At 48.0% G+C, this 21,582-nt stretch overlaps 1 protein-coding gene across 1 annotated transcript; it reads right to left on the bottom strand.

The window, feature by feature from the left end:
- Window positions 1-16,089: 16,089 nt before the first annotated feature.
- Window positions 16,090-21,004, bottom strand: CCDC177 (coiled-coil domain containing 177). Its single transcript, XM_005522612.3, has one exon. The coding sequence runs from the start codon at window positions 20,975-20,977 to the stop codon at window positions 19,079-19,081; it is 1,899 nt and encodes a 632-aa protein (XP_005522669.2). The 5' UTR covers window positions 20,978-21,004; the 3' UTR covers window positions 16,090-19,078.
- Window positions 21,005-21,582: the final 578 nt, after the last annotated feature.

Here is a 21,582-nt window from a genome sequence, read left to right as displayed (position 1 = left end):
ATTGACAGCAATAGGTAAATAAAAGTTATGCTGACACTAGAATGAATTCCTGTGTGTTCTTGATGCACTGTCACCAAAATGATGTTAAATTGTCTCTGCAGGAGTTCAAACAAATCATTGTGACACTCTCATTTACTTCCAGGGCAGTTCCTCTGCTTCACTGAGTTGTTGAGTTACATACTTAACATCACCTCTCAGAAGGACTGGCTGTATGTAAAAGCTTTCACCCTTGCTATCCACTTCCACTTTTAAATTGTGTATAAAGTTAAAGCAGAATGTATCACATCTGAAGTAGAAAGCTCCCACTTGCTTACCTGCAGTCAGTGAAGAACTCTCTGTGTAACCAGCGAGACGTGCCCTGAGCCACCTGTGAGGAGGTGCTTTCCATCAGTCATTCCCTGCTGCACAGGAATCTACTACCCTGTAATCTCCCTGGCAGAGTCAGCACGGAGCTGTCTGTGCACCACAGCATCTTAATTAAGTGACTGTCTCCTTCCAAAGGACACAGAAATTACTGATTTCAATGTTCTGTGCGTATTTTTAACGCAATGCAGTAACCGGAAGATGGCTTAGGGAGCAACTCAGCTCTGTTCAAATAACCTCCACTGGTAATCCTAGATTGCTTTCTTCTGCTGGGAAAACTGGGAATGAGGTAATAACTTCCTCCAATGAGAGAAGTTCACTAACTTTTTCTCTTGTGTCTGAGAATAGAAGAAAATATAGGATGGTTTACACTTTTAGATTTTACTTCAGGAGTTGCAGAAGAGCTAGACTGGCCCTGAAAAGCCTGTGGCCATTCTTCACCATCTCCACTTTCTGGGTAACACCTGGGAACTTCCTTTCCCTCTGAAGACATTCCTTGTTGTTCCTGTCAGAGACACTGCCAAATGTGAAGCCTGTTGATTCTCCTCTGCATTGTCTTGGCTACTTTTTCACAGTGTGAAGGATGGCTCCTGTTAAAGGTTCAGTTAACAGATTTAAGGGTTAATGTCATCCTCCCTGTGAGATGCACAGGCTGTTTCAGTCCCCAGTAGAAGAAGAGTGGTTCCTGCTGAAGTGCCTGCTACCCCAAGGCTTTGCTCTTGCGCAGAAGTAAATGTCAGAGAAAGGAAGGCAGCCCAAGCCCTGCTGCCCCCAGTCTGTGCTGCTTCTAAAGCAGAGAAAGTGGATAAGAAATGGAAATTGCCCTTGGGGTCAGAAGTCAGTACTAAAGGATAAATGGTTGCTGGTGTGTGTTGTGCATTGCTATGTGTGGCACACAAGTGACATAGGCTGGTAGCATTTTCAGCTGTATGTATGGGGTTTTTTTAGCTCCAGATAGGAGGCAGGCTTTCTGCTTAGGACTCAGTGTAATATTAGTGTATCTCTATGGAAATAAGATGATAGATTTCCATAGGAATAGTCTGTTTTAAATCTTTTCAGTGCAGTCACTTTTTGTGGTTATTAGAGGGACAGAAGCTGGCTCATGTTGTATTTAGTAAGGAGAGGTTTCCTCCCAGGAAAGTGGCCCATGCTCTGAAAGTCTTGTCCAAGTCAGGGGCTTGCCTAGACCCTCGGTGCACCTTGGTGCTGGTGTGCCTGTGAAGGATGCATTAATTCTGGCATCTTCTTCCTCATGCACAAGGACAACTCTGCAGTTTTTCACCCAGTCTGTGTACAATTTTTATCCACGTAGTCCAAGCATGGCTTTGAATGGGTGAAATGACCAAGCCAGAGGAATTGTTGTAGTGAGTCACCTGAGAGCTGGGTCTGAGGTGGCCTGTTGTGGTGACAGTCACCATGAGTTCAGCCACTATGTGAGGCTTGTTAAACAACCTGCAGTGCATTTCTGTGCACTGAGATAACATCCCTTTTTCTGTGTTAAGTAACACTTCTTACTGTAAGCTTAACTCTATAGCCAAAATGCAGAAAGATCCATCTTAATTTTCAGTCAGGTCTGTGAGTCCTTCCTGCTCTCTGCAGGATACACTGTAGTGCTTGAACCAACATGTACAGATTCTGGGGTTTTTTTCCATTGTTGGCAGATCTGGCACTTGAGAGGAAGAAAAATTATAAATGCCATTTTGTGGGGGTAACAAAGGCACCTTTTGCTAACTCAGAGGTGTTGCAATAAATAACTCAGCAGGGTCATGTGCTCTTATTTTGCTGTATCCTGAAAAGTGCAAACTTTGCATTGCTTAAAATACTAAGTGAACTCTGCTTACCCTTGAGTTCTTCTTGACTGCACCCCTGCCTCAGACCTCTCTGTGGAAATCACCCAAGAGTGGTGGAATATGTCCTCTCCTAGAGCTGCTCTTCTAATTTGTTCTTCATCATTAATTCTGGGGTGGGAGAGAGCTCCCTGTTCTTCCACACATCAGTGGCTGCCCACAGGGGATGCAGCCCCTGCCTCTGCAACATGAGGAAAAGAGGTTCTGTTTTTTTGTTGTGGGGGTTTTTATCTAAGTTATGCAAAAGAGGAATTAATATTTTTGACATCTCCATGTTAATAAGGGGGTTTGAAAACAAGCTGTTTGTGGTGGGTGTGAGAAAACTGACTCCCTGCAACAGAATTAGGCCCTGTTCAAAAGAGATTCTGGTGCTCAGCCTTGATGGAGTAATGCTGGAGGCTTGTGTCAGTCACTGCTGAAAGCACAGCCATGACCAGGGCGATAGCATGTTCAGCAGAACTCTGTCTTTGGGGAAATTCACAGAGCGTTCAAGGTCCCTTTGTGGCAGAGATGGGCTGTGCTTTTAGGTGCACTAATCTTACCAGCAATAAAAACAACACGGCAAGAAGATGAGATTGCTGTGGCTTTTGTAGCAAAGTAGAGGAGTAGGCTTTTAATGCAAAGATTGCCAGAGAGTGATTGGATTGTAACTTGCTTGGGAGTAGCCACTGTTTTAATTTCTCCTTTCCTTCCCCGATTCTGCCAAAGGCACACCACATGCTTGTTGTGGGCAAGAGGAAGGTGAGGAGGCTTCAAGAGGAAGGAGATTGAAAGGTAGGAGTGCAGCAGGTGTGACTAAAAGCTGGAGCACTGTCAATAGTCAGCACGTCAAAAACAAAATGTGTGCTATGGCAAGCACATTTCAATAACCTGAAGACAGCTGTTTGATTTCCCAGCAAGCAAAAAGCTTACTGAATCCAACCAAGGAGTCCAGCCCCAAGTGCTCAGAGAAAAGGAGTCTGCAGCTAAGGCCCTTCTTCCCTCTCCCCAGTTGACGTGAGGCATGCCCTGTGATGCAGGAATATGATCCCTGTGATTCAGGGATACAATTACAGTTATTCTTTTTGGGTATCTGTTTACACAGAGGCTGCTCAGGGGAGCTGAAAAGGTGCTGGAAAGGTTTTGGGTATCTAAACATGGGCTGGAAGAGACTGGAAAATCCTGTAACTCTCAAAGGATTTGTATGTTCAGAGACTCCTTTAGCCTGGAGCAGCAGCCCTCTAGATCTCTCTCTGATCAAGTGTGTCGTACTTCAGAGTGATGCTGCAACCCATGAAGGGATGTGGGGAATGTCAGTGAAGGCTGCTTTTCTGCTTCTTCTTCTTCTAAATTTCTCTTGCAGTGATTTCCTCCTTACTCAAATACAGATCAAGTGTGGTTTAATGTGAAACTTATTTTAGATTAAGAGAAAGAATGTGCAGGCAGAGCTGTATTTCCTGCCTGTGTAGGGGGAACGTGGGCTCCAAAATGAGGACAGAAAATTCTCAGCCATTCAAAAGTATCACAGATGGTTAAATAATTGTACTTATCACATATATCAAGCTTGGATAAGGGGGAGTAGTGTGATACACTGTATTTGAAGCTTGAAGCCTTGCAGTAAGGGAAAATTAATTTGTTTGGAGAAGGAAATATTTTAGTCCTTTGCCCTGGCTGATGCTGAAGGAACTAGAAGAGAACATGCACACTTAGCCCACTTTTAGCAAGTGGCAGGCTCCTGGTGCTGACATGGAATTAGTTTTGATGGCTACTTGCTACACAGAAAATCCCTCCAGCTGTGACAAATTGCTGCTGAGTTGTAGCCTTGCTCAGAAACAGTGGTGGTTGTGGATCCAGGGAGCACCCTCAGACCTGGGTGCCCCAAAGGATGTGCACGATACCACTCCTGACACGCTCACAGCCCCTCCATGTCATGGGAGCCTTTGGCTTCCCCTTGCAAGTGGGCATGAGTTCTGCTGCCACCCAGGAACAGGGAGCCCCACGGCCACAGCTTGAGCTGCTCCTGCCACCTCAGGCCTGTTGGATTCCAGCACACTCAGGCAGTCCTTGGCACCAAGATTTCAGCAGCAGAACTCAAGGAAACAATTTAGTGAGCCAGCCTTAGGAAAGGCTAATGGGAACAGGGGTGGGAGCTGTTCTATTCCCTTCCTGAAGGGATAAGAGCATTTCCTGATCCTGGCCCCCACAGTGCTCTGCTATAAGCACCTGGTTCAGCTCCTAAGTGCAGCCTGGCTGTCAGGGGAGCTCTGTCTGCTTCATTCCCAGACCAGGGAAGCACAGAAGGGCAAGAGAGGAGTCACTTTCCAGGTGAATGGGAAAGAACAGTCCTAGCAGAGAAGCAGAGTAGCTGCTGTGGGTAAAACCCTGCAAAGGAATGAAGTGTCCTGAGGACAGGAGGGAACAGACCTGAAATATGCTTCTGGGCCTTGGTTCTGGTGCACTGCCCACAGCCAGAGTTTCCATCCTGTCTGTACTTGAAGAGTATCACCAAGCTAGCAAACAAATGCTGCTTTACACAGTAAGTATACACCCTTTCCCATCTATCCAGCTCTCCCTCACTTTGAACAGGATTGCAAGCTGGCTGTTCCTCACCTGCCCCTCCAGGCTGCTCCCTCACCTTTCTGTTTATTCTTCTTTGCCTAGCTGCAAAGGTGGTGGAAATCAGCCTCGCCCTGGTGGGGTTTGCAGTACCAAGGAACAGTGGGAGGACAGTTCTGCCATGGGGGAGATGGGGGTTGGTGGGCTGCTCTTCTTGGAGTGCAAAGGAGGTGAGACACGCCCTCATAGCTGCTCATGATTTTTTCATAACAGTGGCCTCCTGTCGGGAGATATTATTCATCCTGCTCTGAAGTCTTTCTGACTTGAGCATTTCATGCAGAAAATGCACAGCGATGGACAGTGAACACCCCGGGCTCTTAACCAAGCACCTTCTCTCCCTGCTTCACAGCCCACCTCACATGTGGGTACAGAGCTAGGCAGGGTGGTGCTGGGTGTCCCCTCACCTCAGATATGCTGCATGAGCCATTTTGGAGTCTTTGTGCCAGGTCCTAAAACAGTATGTTTCACAGGGGTGAGAGATAGGCACAGGAACCAGTCCCCTCCACTGGACCTTCAATCAGAAGAGTTTGTCATCTATTCAAAGAAATATTTCATAATCAGTTTTTTTTAAAAAAATATTTTTATTGTTTTCCCTGAAAATAATTTGTCCAAAAGTAATTTCTGTTTTTCTGTTTCTGACTCAGAGGCAGAGAGTAGACCAAAAAGTTTTACCTAGAGGTGAAGCCTGGTGTGCTTTGTAACTGAGGGTGATCCTGGAGGCTGTGTCTCTACTGTAGCTGCAGTACCAGAGAAAGCCATGCATGGGCAAACAGCCCTGGCAAGGACAGCAGCCTGTTAATCCTGCATTAGAGACACGTCTGTGCCTCCACTCCGCAGCTGCCAGGTCAACTGTGGCCTCAGCTTTTCCAAGTCTTCCAGCAACCTGCTAAAGACAGGCAGCTGAGCACCTTCCCTGCTGCCCTGGGTGAGGGTCGGTGGTGGCAGCTCTCTGATCACGGCTGGGCACACAGCTCCCGCGCTGGGGAAATGGGCAGGCAGCCTGTCCCAGAGCAGGGGCTGGGGCATGAGGCTCGGGGATAATGTGGTTTCTCAAGCTAAGCACATAGAAAGCCTGATGTACCCTTTTCCTTGCTGCTGCTTTTCCTTGGAAAAACAGTCTCACATCACAAGGGCTATAAAACTAGTGCATTTCCCAGCTCTAGCACCATGTAAATAAGTCAGGTCAGATGAGTGGTGTGTCAGAAATTTCCTCAATGTTCTCCTATCTGCATGATTTAACAGACTGCAGCTATATCCTAAGCGCCCTGGAAAGACATCCCTCTTACATGCACCAGGGATGTTTTAAGTATCTCTGAATGTCACTGAGGAAAAACAAGCATCTGTTTCCTTGGAGGAAATGGCATGTGTGTCCTAGACAATGGGTTCATGGAGAAAATGGAGGGATGGAGCTGCTGACTTCTTGTAGCTGCGGTGCAGCAAGGGAGAGGTGGTGTTATAAAGAAAGACTTCCTGGTTTAAGGCTCTGAATTAATTTGAATTGTTTTGCAGAATAATGGGCTTGCACTTACTACTGCTGTAATGCAATAGCTAGAGAATATAGCCAAGAAGCTGTAGCTGCCTCTGCAGCAGGAGACATCAATCATGGAAGAAGGAGGCTGTGCTGTATAGGGTCAGAAGACAGTAGGACAGACAGGACTATATTCAGATTTTTCTCTGCCTGTCCGTGTGAGGTTTGCCATGGCAGGGTGTGAGCTCCCAAGGTAATGTGATTTTCTAAGGAGAAATGGGTCATAATTTGCCATCCCCACAGCCCTGATACCACAGCCTGCCATGTTGTGGATGCTAGTTACAGTAGTAAAGCCATGACTTCAGCTCACTTTCTGGAGGCTGTGTGTGGAGAAATGTGAATTGTACAGAAGTGGGATGTGGGTACTCATCTTTAGATAGACAGCTGTGCCAAAGACAAATCAGATTTTACTTTATGGAATCTCCTTTCTCCTTAATCTTCAGAGATTTATTGAAAACAGCCTCTAATCTCTTCTGCTTGCCACAGACAAGTACATTTAACTTCTTTATCACAGGGTGAGTTTTAGTGCCATTCTTAATCTATAGGGGAAAAGGCTTGGGAACAGGATCTGTGGCATGTCATCTCTGCCATACACCAGGGATTTCCCCACCGGCATTACCTGCTGCCTGGACCAACACATTCCTACAGACCCTCCAGGAGGTATTCAGGAGCAGCAGCTGGCTGGGGAGCATGTGGGCTAGCAGGCTTGGCTGTGCACTGAGAGCCAGAATGCAGAGGAGTTCCCAAGGGAAACCTGGCAAAGCCAGCTGGCACTGCCAGAGCAAGGGGAAGGAGAGGAACCAGGGTGCTTGGTGGGAGGGAGCCCATCTCACACAGCAGGCAGGATCTGGTACCACTAATGGGGAGAAGAAGGAAAGCAGTTGCTGTCCCAGGCCCTTAGACTCACCACTGGAGGGGCTAAATTTAATTACATATATTTTCCAAGAGCTATTTGTATCTAAACATATATGGACCATTTTGGGGGGAAGATTAATTGCTATCCAGACTAGATGCTGTAACATTTAGAGGCTGAAGGTTGATGAATCCTCTGGAAGAGATTTTGGTGGTTTTGGCCACCACTGTTTTTTGTGGCCATGCTGTCATCTGGAGCATGGTAGAAATCATGATTAAAGTCTGCTTATAGGGAGGAGCTGAAACTGAATTAAATGGAAAATTAGTAAGTAGAGGTGCCAGGCTGGAGCTCCATGGGAGAAAGCAGCTCATGCCATTCCCCAGCTGTGAACCTGCGCAGCCATTTCCCTTTCTGGGGAGCACCTTGTAGCTGGGTCAGAACAAGCTCTGGGTTGTGTAGCCAGCTGCATTTCACAGCTGCATCCCTGTGGAGAGAACACAAGACAGGTAGGGCAGTGCTTGATTTCCGTGTGGTTAAAAGGGGTCCTTTCCTTCACATGCTCTAGAAGAGAGATGTGTTTTTTCTGAAGGGATTGTGCAGCTTTCTGCTATGGACAAAATGATACTGAGGCTTGGATTGTGCTTTCTGCAGGTCCTGGGAGTGCAGGGACAGTGGCCATGGGAGAGACACTGGAGAGGGCCCTTGGCAGACCGTAAGGCAGATGGTTCTCAGTGCATGTCCCCCTCTCTCTGCTCTTGAGAGTCACTTAATGGAGGAATTTTTTTCCAAATTAAGAACTATACAGAAAATACATAATGTCAGATTTCCCCACAGGCACAGAGAAATGCAGGTGGGAAAGTGAGGGGAGCCGAGGAGCAGTAGTTGAGTGGAAAATCTAAAGCTTTATTAGTGCTCTATTTTCCACAGACCTTTATTTGCACCTATCTCATCCAGGCCCTTGCAGGGCAGGCAGGTTACTTACCCTGGCTGTCAGTCCTGCCTGTGTCTCTGCTGTGCCTTAGCTGTTAGGATGGAGGTGGGTGTATGGAAAGGGCTCTGATATCTGTGCCCTGTCCCAGGAGCATGAACACCATGCACATAACCTCAGTGAGCTCTTTGGAGGATCGACTAGGCTTTATAAAGACAGAGAGACCCTTCTGGTTGTCTCAGAGACAACCATCCATCCAACCATCAAAACCTCTTGCTCTCAGAGAGCCAAGTTTGGAATAAGGGGTGTTTAAAAGAGGGGGATGTATGTACCCAAAACTGAATACTATTTTTGTTGTTTATCTTCCCCTGACACCAAGTGACATTTTGGGGCAGGTAAGAAGAGTCATGCTGCACTTCCATAGCATCTTAGCAGCATTACTTCCCCAGAAACAGCAATAAAACTGTGGCCCGTGGGCTTGCAATGACAGTTCAGCTCCTCATTTTGTTCCAAGCCCTAGCTGCATTATCTGTCAGGAAGATAATTCCTTGACCTTGTGGTCAGGGGATGAGTGCTTTGCTTAGTGATTAAGCCACTGCAGTAGATAACATGCTGAGTTTAATCCCTTTGGTAGCTGGTCCTGGAGGGGGGCAGGAGGGGCTGCAAAAACACAGTGGCTTGCAATAGGTCTGGAGACCTCAGAAACGGTGGCAACAGTGCAAAAACTGTGGCTGTATGTGCCCATCCTCCTAAGTTAATTTGGTGGCAGACTGGAAAACAAGCAGCCTATCTAGGGCACTATTTTGTCAAGTGATAGAGCCACATGGTGCAAAAACCCCACAGTCGTCTGAGAGCTTAGGCATGTCAGAAATCAGGGAGTCCTTTTGCGTACTGATCCTGTCTGCTAGCAGGCATATAGAAAAAGAAGGTTTATCATTATTTTTCCCTGTCGATGGGGGAAGGGACTCCTGAACAAACAACTAATCCTGCTGATTTGAACTGGGAAAGAATGAGATACAACCTCTCCTGCTGCTTCAAAGCTGTGGCTGGGATATGGCTGTGAAGCATGCAGCTGGTAGGCTGGAAAGCCCCACAAGCCAGCCTTATTCCAAGAAGTGCAGCAAATGCATCAGAGCATGGGAGCATGGCCAGCTTTCAGGTTGTACAAACTGAGGGCTGAAGCCCACTCTTACAGTGGTATTTAAGGTTCTGTCTGCAAGTGAAATCAGGGGGAGCTTTGACTGACAGGGTCTCATCTAGGAGGTTTCATCCCCACAGCCAGATTTCTGTCCCCTGCTTTTTGCTTTGATTGTTTCTTGTCCCTGCCAGAGAAGAAGATGGAGACATGAGCCCACATTCAGCTTCCCAGCAGTGAGGCACTATCATTCTTGAGGGAAGACCCTTGTGTTTTTTGAGCACCCCTCTCTTCCCAGGCTGTCACTGCTTAGTTAAGGATTATGATTCCCCTTTAATCTGTCTTTTCCCTTTCACGAGGTCTCTGCTCTTTGGAAGCAGCCCCAGCCTCAGATTACCTCTGGCTGTGGTGCCACCTCTGTTGGACACAGGAACATGCTTGCCCTTGGGAAATTGACCTTGGCAGGCAGGAACCAATCCCGGTCTGGTGGCTGAATCGAAATGGTTGCTTACAAATACAGGCGGATATGGATCTGCTCTTTGCGAAACACTGCCAGCCAGCAGTGCAGCCCCCTAATGAGAACTGGGCTGTGGGCATGCTGTGGGTCTCTACCAAACCCTGGCAGTTTGATATTAAATTTGGTCTTTGGGGAAAAAAATTTATCATCTTAAAAAGAAAAATAGAAGAAAATTAAACTAAACACCCAAACCCAACCAACCAACTAACAAAAACAAAACAAAAAAAACCCCAGAAACCTAAATAAACCCCCAAAAAAACCCAACTAAAAACCCCCAACACCTGCCTCCCCCCACCAAAAAAAAAAAAACCAAACCCCTATAATTAAAACAGTCTTTCATAGAAAAATGCTTCTTCATCCTGTGGTCTTGAGATACATACCTCTTCTTAGCTCATCTTCCTTGTCCTAGCACTGACTAATGGTAAAATCTTTTCTCTGCCAGCCCAGATTCAAATACTAAACGAGATGCTCCTCATCACCCTCTGCTTCACAGGAGAACCCTGGGCACACTTGGCTGCTGCCCCAGAGCCCAAAGGGAGTAGTTTAGCTTGGGCTCCTTCCTAACATTGTGGGGTGCTGTCTGACAGATGTCTGGAGCAGCACCCACGCAGGCCTGGGGTAGAGGAAGCCACGGTGCTGGGGTGCTCCAGAAGGTATTTCTCTGCTGCTGCAATGGAGGAGCCTTCAACGGGAAGGAGACCTAAAAAAATTCACAATTCATCATGACTTTCATGTAGGGTCACAGTCTTATTTTCATTGTTATACATTTAAGTCCTTTATCCCAGTTGTTTAAGTGCTTATCCCAGGTTTCTCTTTTCCATCCTTACTCCCACCATATATTCAGGACATGTTTCTTTGCTGTAGTGGTATGAGAGCCATTATAGCTGGAGATGTCTAGAACAGGTTTTCTACAATTTTCCACTCGGGCCAAACATAAGGGCACTGTTTTCTTTGTTGGAAAACATGATTCCTTTCTTACCTGAGGTCCTCAGTACTTTCCACCATTCTTCATTCCCTGAGGGTGCCTAAATTGTGTGAAGCTGCTTGGTCATATACATCTGCTGCATGAGACATATAAAAACCATGTCTCCTACAATTTTAAGGGTATTATTTAAATAACTAATTTTGTTATTTATTTCTTCTTCAGACATTCCTTCATTTCCTCTGGAGAGTAATTTTGTGCCTCCAGTTTCCCCATGGGAAAACTTACGCTAAAATTATTCTCTGTACATCTGATACATCAACTCCCTGGCCAGCCTTGCCTGCCTGCAGGACACCTCCCTGTACCTGAGGACACTGCAGTGTGTTGCCATGGAGAGGACTCAGGCAGCATTACTGGGTCAGCAGGTACTGTACAGCACGGGAGTTTATACAGCACTGGCTGTGTAAGAAGGATGGAAAGGGCCCTGTGGGTTCCAGGAGACTGCAGAAATTCCCCTGGTAGCTTACAGTAAATTTTCTGTGCATTTGGGGACTTGCAGGCTGTGACTGAATCACGTGGCATCTATGTTATGGTACAGTGTCTTTGCAGGGAGGGATCTGCAGGTTCCCAGAGATGGCAGGAGCTGCAAGAAATCTCCGGAGCAGCACAGTGCAGTCTGGTCAGAGACACTTAGAGCAGACAGTAGCTCTGGGTGTGAACATCATTGCCTTCAGGAATCTCTACAATTTTTTTGATAGAACCATAAGTAAAATGCATTAAAATACCCAATTCTGCAAACAGATTGTGCAGTTTTTTTGAGAAATTGTAAGAATCACAGAAAACTTCTGTTACAAGACAGAGTGCCTTCTGTCTGGAAAATATTAGGACTCACAGCACCCATGAGATGTAAGTTGGAGTGACAGCTACCATGAAAAGGGATATGGAATATATCTACAGCTAACCTAAGATGAAAGGTGTTCTAGTGTTGCATAAAGGCCTGAAGCTCTCAGCTTGCCTACCTGCCTACCATTTTCTGAGAGCAGACAGGTCACCTCAGGTTTTCTGAAACAATCCTCCCTGGCTTTACTTACTCTTGAGCAACAGAAGGTGAAACTGATAACAGAAAAAGCAACATCATGGCTTATAGCTGTTACAACATGTCTAAAATCCCTGTCAGGACGGGTCATGCAGACCTGTATGAGCTAGATATGAATTTACTGGTAGAGTTAGGTCATAAGGAGAAGCTGGTGATGGTGATAGAACGGATGTATCTCTGAATGCCAGCTTGTCCCCAAAGCCCCTGTACATGGTGTGGTGATGACTGCAGAAAGGAAAGCTTCCCTCTCAGGCAAGAAGCGTTGAGCACTGGCCTAAGAGGGGAGGGCAACAGCTGAGCACTTCCTCTGGGGCTATTAATGCTTGCTCTTTCATGGAACTGGGAAAGCAATGCAGGGGAAGTAAATTAGCTGGTGTTTGACAATTAAAAATAAAACAGTAACATCCCTTTGCTATGCCACAACAGCCCAGTTTTTCTGTAGGTTTTCCATCTACACCACCCAAAGCCCAAATTCAGACAGTTCCTATAGTTGCTTGTGCACAGACATGCCCCAGTTTAAGGAAGAGCAGAGCAAATTAGTTTTCTTGAAGCTGCTGCAGACAAGTGGAGATTTGGCTGCATCCTATGGTTAGCTCCCCAGCTACCTAGCTGCAGGCAATGGCAGCAGGAGCCTCAGGATCAAACTAGGAAACAAGGACAGCTTGACAGCTTGAGGTGGAAGCTGAAAATGGTGCAGAGGCTCCTAGAATGTCTGGATGAGGGTTGCTGAAATTCCCTGATGAGAACAAACTACCCCTTTTCCATCAGGGCTCATGTCAGGTGTGGACTGAGTGCACCCAGGATGGCTGTGTAGTGGTCCCTCTACAGTGAAAATAGTGCCTGCTCATGGATCTCGCCTTTTCCTTGAAATAGCAGAAATAGCTGTTGCTGGGAGGTAAACATGAAGCCTGTCTTGTCAGCATGTAGAGGAGACAGGCGTATAAGCAGCAAAGCTTGTGAACAGAGTGGTCCCCTCCCAGGGTCTAATAAATTGCATGCAACCTGGCATTTAACAAAACTCTCACTTACTGGCTTAAGATGGCTTTTTTCAGGAGGGAAAGAAAAATGGCTTTCAACTTTACCAACACATGTGCTTTGTGCTCCCTTCCTCATTTATTTTCCTGTCTCTTATAAATCATTAAATAATTGTCAAAAATAGCACAGCTTATTTTGGAGGTGATTAAAAAAGAGACTAAATTATCACCATCACTCTCCTACAAACCAAAACATTCCCACTAGCACCCAACAGACAAAGAGCCAAATCTCTTACTCCCCACTGTTTAGCTTACTGTCTGACAAGGTACTTCTGTGCCAGCTGCTCTTCCCTTCAGCTGCACTGAGCTGCTTAAGCAGACACTGCTTTGTAAACACCCAGGAACACAGTGTCCAGCACCAGGGTATTGACAAATTTGTCACCCAGTCTAAAAATATCAACTGATATGTGACCCTCCCATCCCATTGCCTGGGTACTGCTCAGGCAGGAGGAAATTTCCACCGAGCTCTTGAAAGCGTAAGCTCTGCCAAGCCACTGTGATTTACATAAATAATGAAAAGTTTAATATATCTAGACTGTATTCACTCCTGGAAGAACTCTGCTGGCCCTAGAGAGGTAACTAATGGGATGAACCGGGCCCTGTAGGTTTAATGTGCTGAAAGGAAGTGTTATTGTATGCTGTCATACATAGAGATCTAAGTGATTCTAGCTAGCCAGGATGGTATAAGGATGCTCACTCCATGTTTACTCATTCATTTAACATTTCTATCTGTAGCTCCTGCCCATTTCTGCTAATGCACCTTCCTCTCACCCTGCCCCTGTCCTGGGCTCCCAGTGCAGCTTAATTTAACCTTCAAGCCCCCCATTTAAAAGTGTTTCAGGGTTTGGGGGCAATGCCCAGAGGTGGTGACTGGTGCCTTAAAACCTTTATCCTCCATGCAGCATCAGCTGCAGATCAGGAGTCAGGAGAGCTGCCACAGCAGGGGCACAGGGATATCCCTCCACTGCAACCAGGAGAGGTTAATTAGAGGACTACATGAGGATTAGGGAGGATGTGAGTGAGAGGAGGCCAACATGGCCCAGGGCAAATCACATCAGTTCTTTCTGCTTCAGTTTGCTTGTACTTAGGCTGGGGGCAATAACTAGTTTACCTCACAGACAGGTCCCGAGATTAGATGCAGAGAGCTGTGTAAAGCACATAAGAACAAAATAGCACTGGCAGTTTGGTTTTGTAATACAGGATAATTCTTACTGCCAGAGTGGTTTTGTAATGCAGAGGATTCCTTGCTGAATGGCAGGGATGCAGGAGATGTGTGCAAAGTTACCAGAGGAAGACTTGGCTCCCCTCAGATTAAAATCTTACAATAACAAGGTAATGTTTCATAGTAAAGATGCATGCTCAAAAAATGGGCTAAGGACAAAGTCAGACCTAGAACCAAATTTTTTTCATATCCTAGTGTTAAGAGGCATGTGGGATGTGGGGCATATTCCATTATGAAGGCTCTGAAGACTGGCCTCCCCAGAGTGCCGGATGCTCTCCATGAAGGGAGAATCTGTTTCCCGGTATCTTGTGTTGGAAGAGTTTTGCAATTTTTTATCTTGTTACCAGTGTTTTCTCTTCAAACCACCACCTAGGAATATCTCACCAAAAAGGAGGGCAGAACTGCTGCCTGCCTAGAAACCAGAAGCATTATGATTTTCTTACTGTGCCTCTGTACTGGCTCTTTAGAGTGTGTGCTACTTATTGGCCAAGGACTTGTGGGGCTGCACTGCCCCAAGCAGTTGTATTAGGGCTCTGTCAGCTGCCACAACATCCCTGTACTGTGCTGGAAAGTAGGTATCTCAGGACTGATTTCCAGAAGGACTGGGCTAAGCCAGTGTCTTCCTCTTCTTTGCCTACAACAGCCTTCTTTTCCAACTATGCAGGCTAAATCCAATCCTAACAAACTATATTCCCTGGGAGCTTGACTCAGCAAAGCATTAGAGCTTACATTTGATTGCTTTGAAGGGGGCCTGTGTGATCTGAGATCACAGAGCACCTCCCAGAGCACCTCTGCTCTCCTGGATGTAGTGGCTGCTCCACTAAACAGCAGCACAGTCCCAGGTCCACAGAGCAGAGCTATGTGTGAAGAAACAGTTACCATCCATAATTTGCTGCATCTAACTAGCTTTGTATCTCATCCTTACATCTCCCTGAATCTTCTTTAGAACAAAACCAAAAAAGCAAAAAAACCAACCAAACAAAAAAAAACCCAAAAAAAAACCCCAGCATTTCAACTATTATATTTTTGTCTTTACCAGCAGAAGAATGCCCACATCTGAAAGCAAGTATTTCTTTGATGCAACAACTGCAGCAATGAGAAGCTGTCCTCAGGTAGGATATGATAAGCCTGGCTGTGTATTGCAAATTCTGTTTCCCACGCCTCCCTTTCCAGCCTTGGCTTAATAACGACATGTAAATCAAACTAAATCCCCTCTCAAACCTGTGAGCACAGCATATTCAGCATTTGTGTAGCAAACAGAATTCCCCTGGCATCGGGAGATATTTTAGCACAGAATGAGTCTGGAGCTCCATAAGCATCCTAAGAGGAAAATAGTAGGTGTAACCAAGGTAAGAAATCTAATCCTCACATCCTTCATATTTATGTGGTGAAAGAACTTAGTATAAACTTGCTTAAAATTTACCTTGTAAAATATTAAGTAGTGGTGCTGCAGCTGCTCCTCCTAATAGCTTTTAGATGTATCTGCCAAATTCAACCTTGACAGAGAGAGTGTTTTAGTGATGAATTTTGTGTGAAGAGGAAGCATGCAGGTAAGACTGTTGGCACTCTCTCTGGCACTGAAGGGCTCCAGTTTCAGTGCAGATGCCATTAAAAACTAGACAATCCACATAAACAAGAGTTTCTGAACATACAATATGTGTTCCATTGTGTTGCAAAATTCCTCCAGAGCTCAGCCAAAAGAAACTGCTCCTTAGTCAGTTCTTTTCCTCCATGTTGATTGCTTTGATTTTCAGTTCTCCCCTAACCTGCAGACCAACAGCAAAAACACCAAATAAGCCCCATCTAAAAGGGACATACTTTTTACGTGTGACCCAGGGTTTAATTTCTGTTCCTACAGAAATCCAGCAGAATTCCTTCTCAAATAAACAGAAGCAAAAGCAGAACCAAGAAATACCTCTCATGCCTCCACCCAAACTGCTGACTTAAATTTTCCATGCTGCAATTTTAAACTCATGAACTCCACTGAATTTCATGGACTTTGGACGTAAACCACTACAGAAATAAAAAATATCCATACACATTTTAATGTCTTTTGAAAAAAAAAATATTTTTTTTCTCAGATTGTACATTCAAAACTTGAGCTGTACACTGCACAGTATAGGAACACTAGTTTGCCAATCCAATTACCATCATGTAGGTTTGTGTTGATTAGTTCAGCTGTAGCCCCAAGGTGTCAAACTCAGTCAGCAGCAAGAGATGGACCCCAGGTGTAATTACAGTCAGTGGCCAAGACATGTCTCCAGGGCTGCAGCGTATTCTCTGTCTGGAAATGCCCTTGTCACAGGGAGGTTTGGACAGTCTTCAGGTACATTGCAGTAGAGCTTTAGAGAAAACATGCTGCTCCAGCTAGAGGCTGCCTGCTCATTCAACCCACCACCATCTGCCTTCCTTCTACCGTTTCCCAGCTCTCCCCATCTTCCCTCTGCTAAATGAACCAACCAGTGAATTTCAATCACAGTGCAACGACACAGGAAGCAAAAACCCTTAAATCTATGCTGGCAGGCTTTCTCTGCAGCCCCAAAGGCTACAAACCAGATGAAACATTGGCTGTGCTGGAGTCACTGCAGGTTTTATCCCAACTCCAGTGCTGTCAAGGAGCAAGGGCGGTTTTGCACTGGCTGTATTTGGTCCACTGGCCATCTCTTTTGTAGGTCTTTGCAGCTACAAGGGCACACATAGATCACTGCAGCATAGACAACATGTGGAGAAGTCTGTGTTTTTTCAAGGACCTTGTCCAGTGTTAGAGCAGGATTCGTTTCACTGTTCTAATTGCTGCTTTGAGGATGAGGGTGAGGGGATAGCCTCCCTGCTGGAAACAGTAATTCAGCTGTCCTTTCCACAGCTACCAGATTTGGGTGTTAATGCTTTTCACCAAGGGATGTTTTACTTTAATAACCACTCAAATAAATAAATACATAAATAAATAAATATAACTTTGTGCTTTATAAGCAACATTTGTCCAAAGTCTTTGAAGTGCTTTGCTAAGCCGAGTCTTACTATTTCCTGTGAGTCCCAGCAACCCCAAGAGCCCAACTCCACTTCGCTTTGTGCCAATAGGAGCAAATCCAGTCTCTGAGGACTTGCCTGGCATTACACAGTGAGCCAATGACTGACAGAGCAAACATTGCTCAGGTGCCCTAATTCCTACTTTCATGCTGCCTGCCCTTAACACCACCAATTGTACTACATCTCAAAGACCAAGTCCTATAAAAATAAAAATAGAAATACCTATTTCTTAATTTTCAACACTGTTCGTGTAATGTCTCCGGCCTTGCAGGGCACCAAGGTGCATTTGGTCTATTGTTACTGTTACTGTTCATTCAACATCTTCTTTAAAGCCTTCTAGGAGGGCTCTGATCTGCTGTTACCTCCTGGGAAATTCTGGCAAGCAATCTATGCATGCGAGACTGCGTATCTGTGCCATATGTCAACCCTCTTCTGGTTGTCTCTTCTACTGTGTTGTACGTCAGAGACATCTGCAAAGAAACAAAACCCTGTCTTTTCTTGCTGCTTCTCCTCTGTGCTCCAGGTCTGACTGCTACCACCAGAGCAACCCAATACAGCATCACGGATGGTGGAGCAGAGAGCTGATGCTGCTCAGAGCCAGAAGAAAACCAAAGTGCCTGCTTTGGCTGTGTGCTTGCAACTCCAATTCAACAAAGAGTAAACGTGGAAACCTGGAGCCGAACACTGTTGTACTTGAATGCTGTGCACAGGGCACAGGTAGGCTTTTCACATTTCTATGTATTTAATTGTAGAAGGACTCAGTTCCCTCTAAGCAGCGTTAACTCTTACAAAAAAGACATGATCCTCCTCTAAGAGAATCCGTAATGTACCTTATTTTGTGCATCTACTTTTTCTTGTGCTCTATATAAGAATACAACTCTTAGCACCAGTGGACAGAAAAATGCTGCCCTGCTCAGCAGATGGTAAGAGCTGGGCGAATGTCTCATTGTATGCAGCTCATGAGAACTATAAGGTTGGAAGGGAACTCTGGAGAACATCTGGTCCAACCTCCTGCTCAAGGTAGGGCAAATTAGATAAGGTGGCTGAGGGTCTTCTTAAATTTTGAGAATTCCTGATGGTGGTGATTTCCATTTACAAGTGACCTCTGTATGTCCCCCAAAGTCCAGATTCCATAGGTTCACTCATTTTTATATCTTAATGAACAAGTGGCTTGTGTGGGTGCTTGTCAGTTTGTGGACCGTCCACAAATTTCTCTCCTTTTCTGCAAACTCCAAAAGAAAAGAAGGAATTCTACAGATGTTTTGTAAGAGAAACTTGGAAAGGAGAAGGAGAGGTGAGGATACCTGGGAGGGGTAACAGTTACAAACAGCATAAACGGAATTTTGTTTGTGAGCACTTTCAGACAGCTTCAGCCCAGCTCTGATCATGATGTCTACTTGCATGGCCTTCATCTGTGCTTTCCCTAGCTTGGTACTAGCAGCAGCCAAGGGACACCCAAGGGTGTATGGCATTCTGTACTCCAGCCTTCCTCACCTTCAGCTCAGCATGGGAGTGCAGCAGCTTTGAAAATTTTGTCCAGTAACTTAAGCAGAATTATCCATCACTCCAGGCAGAATCAGCTTGGGTGGTTTTGGTTCTTATTCAGCAGGCTCTAGCAGTCAGCAACCTCTGTTCACACTTCCAGCTGGAGAGTGCAGCTGTAGTCACCTCTGGTGAAGACCATCAATCAGTAACTCAGAGGCTTCAAGCAGACTTTGCAGCTCTCTCCGAAAAAATGCATGTGCTTGTGGGGTGGAGGACACAAAAACTTGGTCCCTCTCCGTAAAGATGACTGAGATCAGTCTTTAAAACACACCCAGAACGAAAAACGTATTTAAAACAGTATGTGAAATAGCTGCCACATTTTTGTGCGGTACCCTGCTCCCCCAAAATACGAAATTAGAGTGGGTGTTGGTTTTCGTTCTTTTTTCAATGCTCGTGCCGAGGAGCTTTCTGTCACATCATGATGGACAACCAGTGGTGCATCCTTACTCATCCATGACAAGATCTTTCATTTCTTACTAAGGTGAGCATGCAGTTCTGCTTCGAAGGCCATCTTGTCAAAGGTGCGCGTGTTCGTCTCCTCCCGCACCTTTTCCCGGACATGGAAGGATGCTCGAGCAACAGACCTGGCATTTTCTAAGACAGTCTTCTTCTCCTTGAAGATCTGCTCACTTCTCTCCAGCTTCCTCTCTATAGAGAGGAGTATTTCCCTGCGCCGCAAGTCCTCATACTGTTCCACCTTTTGCTTGTTCATCTTCTGCACTTTTTCCTTTTCCAGACGGCTCAAGACCACTTTGCGGGCTTTTTCTTGGACAGCCTCTTCAGCCACCTGGGCAGCATGCTGGAGCTTTCTCTCTCTCTCTCTAGCCAATGCTTCCAAGTGCTCCCTCTGCTCTCTTTCCTTCCTCTCTGCTGCCAGTTTAGCTCTCTGGATCTGCATGTCCTCACGCCTGGCCTTCTCCCTCAGCTCCTGGTTCCTTTTCTCCACAAGCTGCTCGTAGTTCTCCTGAGCCTTTGTCAAACTCATCTTCAGGGATGCCTTCAGCATTTCCTTCTCTTCTGCTTCTTGCTTGGCCAGTTCCTTCAGCAAGGCCTCATGCTTCAGCTTCTCTGCTTGGTTGAACAGTCTCTTTTCCTTCTGCAGCTGCACCTCCTTCTTCAGCCTCTTCTGGGCAGCTGTGGACAGCTTCTCTTGCAGGAGCTGCTCCTCTCGCTCCTGGTGCTCCTTCTTGACCTCTTCCTTCGCCTTCAGGTTGAGCTCTTGATGGAGCTTTTTCTGCTTGTCCTCCTTGATGGCCCTCTCCAGCCTCTCCCTCCGCAGCCGCTCCTGCTTCTCCGCTTGTTCCCGCCACCTCTCCTCACACACCAGGAGCTGCCTCTGTTTCATCAGGGCGGCTTCCTCCTGCTCCTGGTTCAGTCTCCCTCGCCGCTTCTCCACCTGGCTCTCCCACATCCGCTGTCCCTGCAGGAGGGCCCTCTGCTTCTCCTTCTCCTCCTGCTCCTTCCGCTGCTCAGCCAGGCGCCGCTGGCTGTCCCACTGCAGGTGGGCTGCCTGCCGCTGCTCCCGCAGGAGGTTTGCCTCCTGGTGCTTGGCGATCATCAGTGCCGCGATCTTCTTATCTCTCTCTGGCACCTCTGAGAGACCCTTCTTCCTCTTCACCTCCCTGACGATCCTCTCGACTCTCTGGGCAGTCTGTGGTGAGTGGCTGAGGTCGCCCAGGCTGAAGCTGCGCCCCAGCAGAGTCCCATTGGCGGCGGCCACCCCCCGACCCCGGCCGCACACCTTGCCCCCGCGCTCCCGCAGGCTCTCCCCGCTGTAGGACGACGAAGCCCCCGACTCAGAGGAGGTCTTGCCCCAGCTACCCTCGCGGCGCTTCTGCAGCGAGTCCAGGGAGTGGCTTTTGCCTTTGGCACCCCTCGATGCCCGGACCTTCCCCCCGCCATGGGTCCGGGGCCCTCCGGCAGCTGCGGCCGCAGCCCGGGAGGAGACGCGGGCGGCGGGCGAAGGCGGCAGGCTGCCGAGGGGCGCGAGGATCCGCCTCTTCTCCTCCCGGATAATCCTCTCCCGCTCCTCCCGGCACTGCTGCAGCTTGCGGCGGCGCTCCCGCTCGTAGGCCTCGTAGAGGCCGGCGGCCACCCGCATGGGGCGCCCGGGCGCCTCTCTCAGCAGGTCCCCCAGCGCCCGCGGCAGCAGCTCCACGGGCCGCACGGCGCAGCGGGCGCAGGCCTCCAGCGACCGCGGGCTGGTCAGCACGTACCGGCTGCCCTCCGCCGCCGCGCAGTCGAAGTTGTACAGGTCCAGGTGCAGCAGCGGCGACTGCTCTCCAGGACGGGCCGGCTCTCCCCCCGCTGCCCCCCCGGGTGCCGGGCAGGGCTGCGGGGGAGGCTCGGCCGGCGGCTCCACCATGGCTCGGCCTGCGGGGCAGAGAGCGGCGGCGGGTGAGCGGGCGGGCAGCGGGCGCGCAGACCCCTTTGTGTCCCCGGGCAGGGGCGCGAAGCGGCTGGGATGGGGCGGCGGGGTGTGCACCGGGGGTGCCTGGGCTGGGCTGTGTTTCCGCGGGAAGGAGGCAGGCTGCGGCAGGTGTTGGGCGCGGAGGGGCAGCGTCCGGGGCGGGGGGGCCCGGGGCGGGGAGCCGTGTTTGGGCGGTCGGGCACAGGGGCGTGGTGGTGGGGGCGTCTTTAGGACGGGCGGGTCGTGCGCCCTGTGGTGCGCGCGGGGGCGTTTGGGGTGACGGGGGTGTCCGGGGTGACGTGCGGGGCGTTCAGAGCGCTCCGGCAGGTTTGGGCAGTGGGCGCAGAATCGTTCGGCAAGGAACGGGGGTGCTGGGAGCGCACGGCGTGTGTGTCTGGGCCGAGAGGGCGGTCTGGGCTGAGGGTGGCCGGGCCGTGAAAGAGGATGCTTTAGGGGCGCTGGGCTTGGCGGAGTGGCGGACGGGGGGTGTCCGCGCGTGAACGGGTGAACGGAGAAAGGGGTGCTCGGGGGTGTCAGGCAGGGCTGGCAGCGAGACCGAC

The sequence above is a fragment of the Pseudopodoces humilis genome, chromosome 7 (genome assembly GCF_049639895.1).
Source record: "Pseudopodoces humilis isolate 2021_Gansu_Grassland_sample_001 chromosome 7, ASM4963989v1, whole genome shotgun sequence".
NCBI lineage: Eukaryota > Metazoa > Chordata > Aves > Passeriformes > Paridae > Pseudopodoces > Pseudopodoces humilis.
The sequence above is the reverse complement of the archived record's forward strand: the minus strand, read 5'-3'. Positions and strand labels throughout refer to the sequence as shown.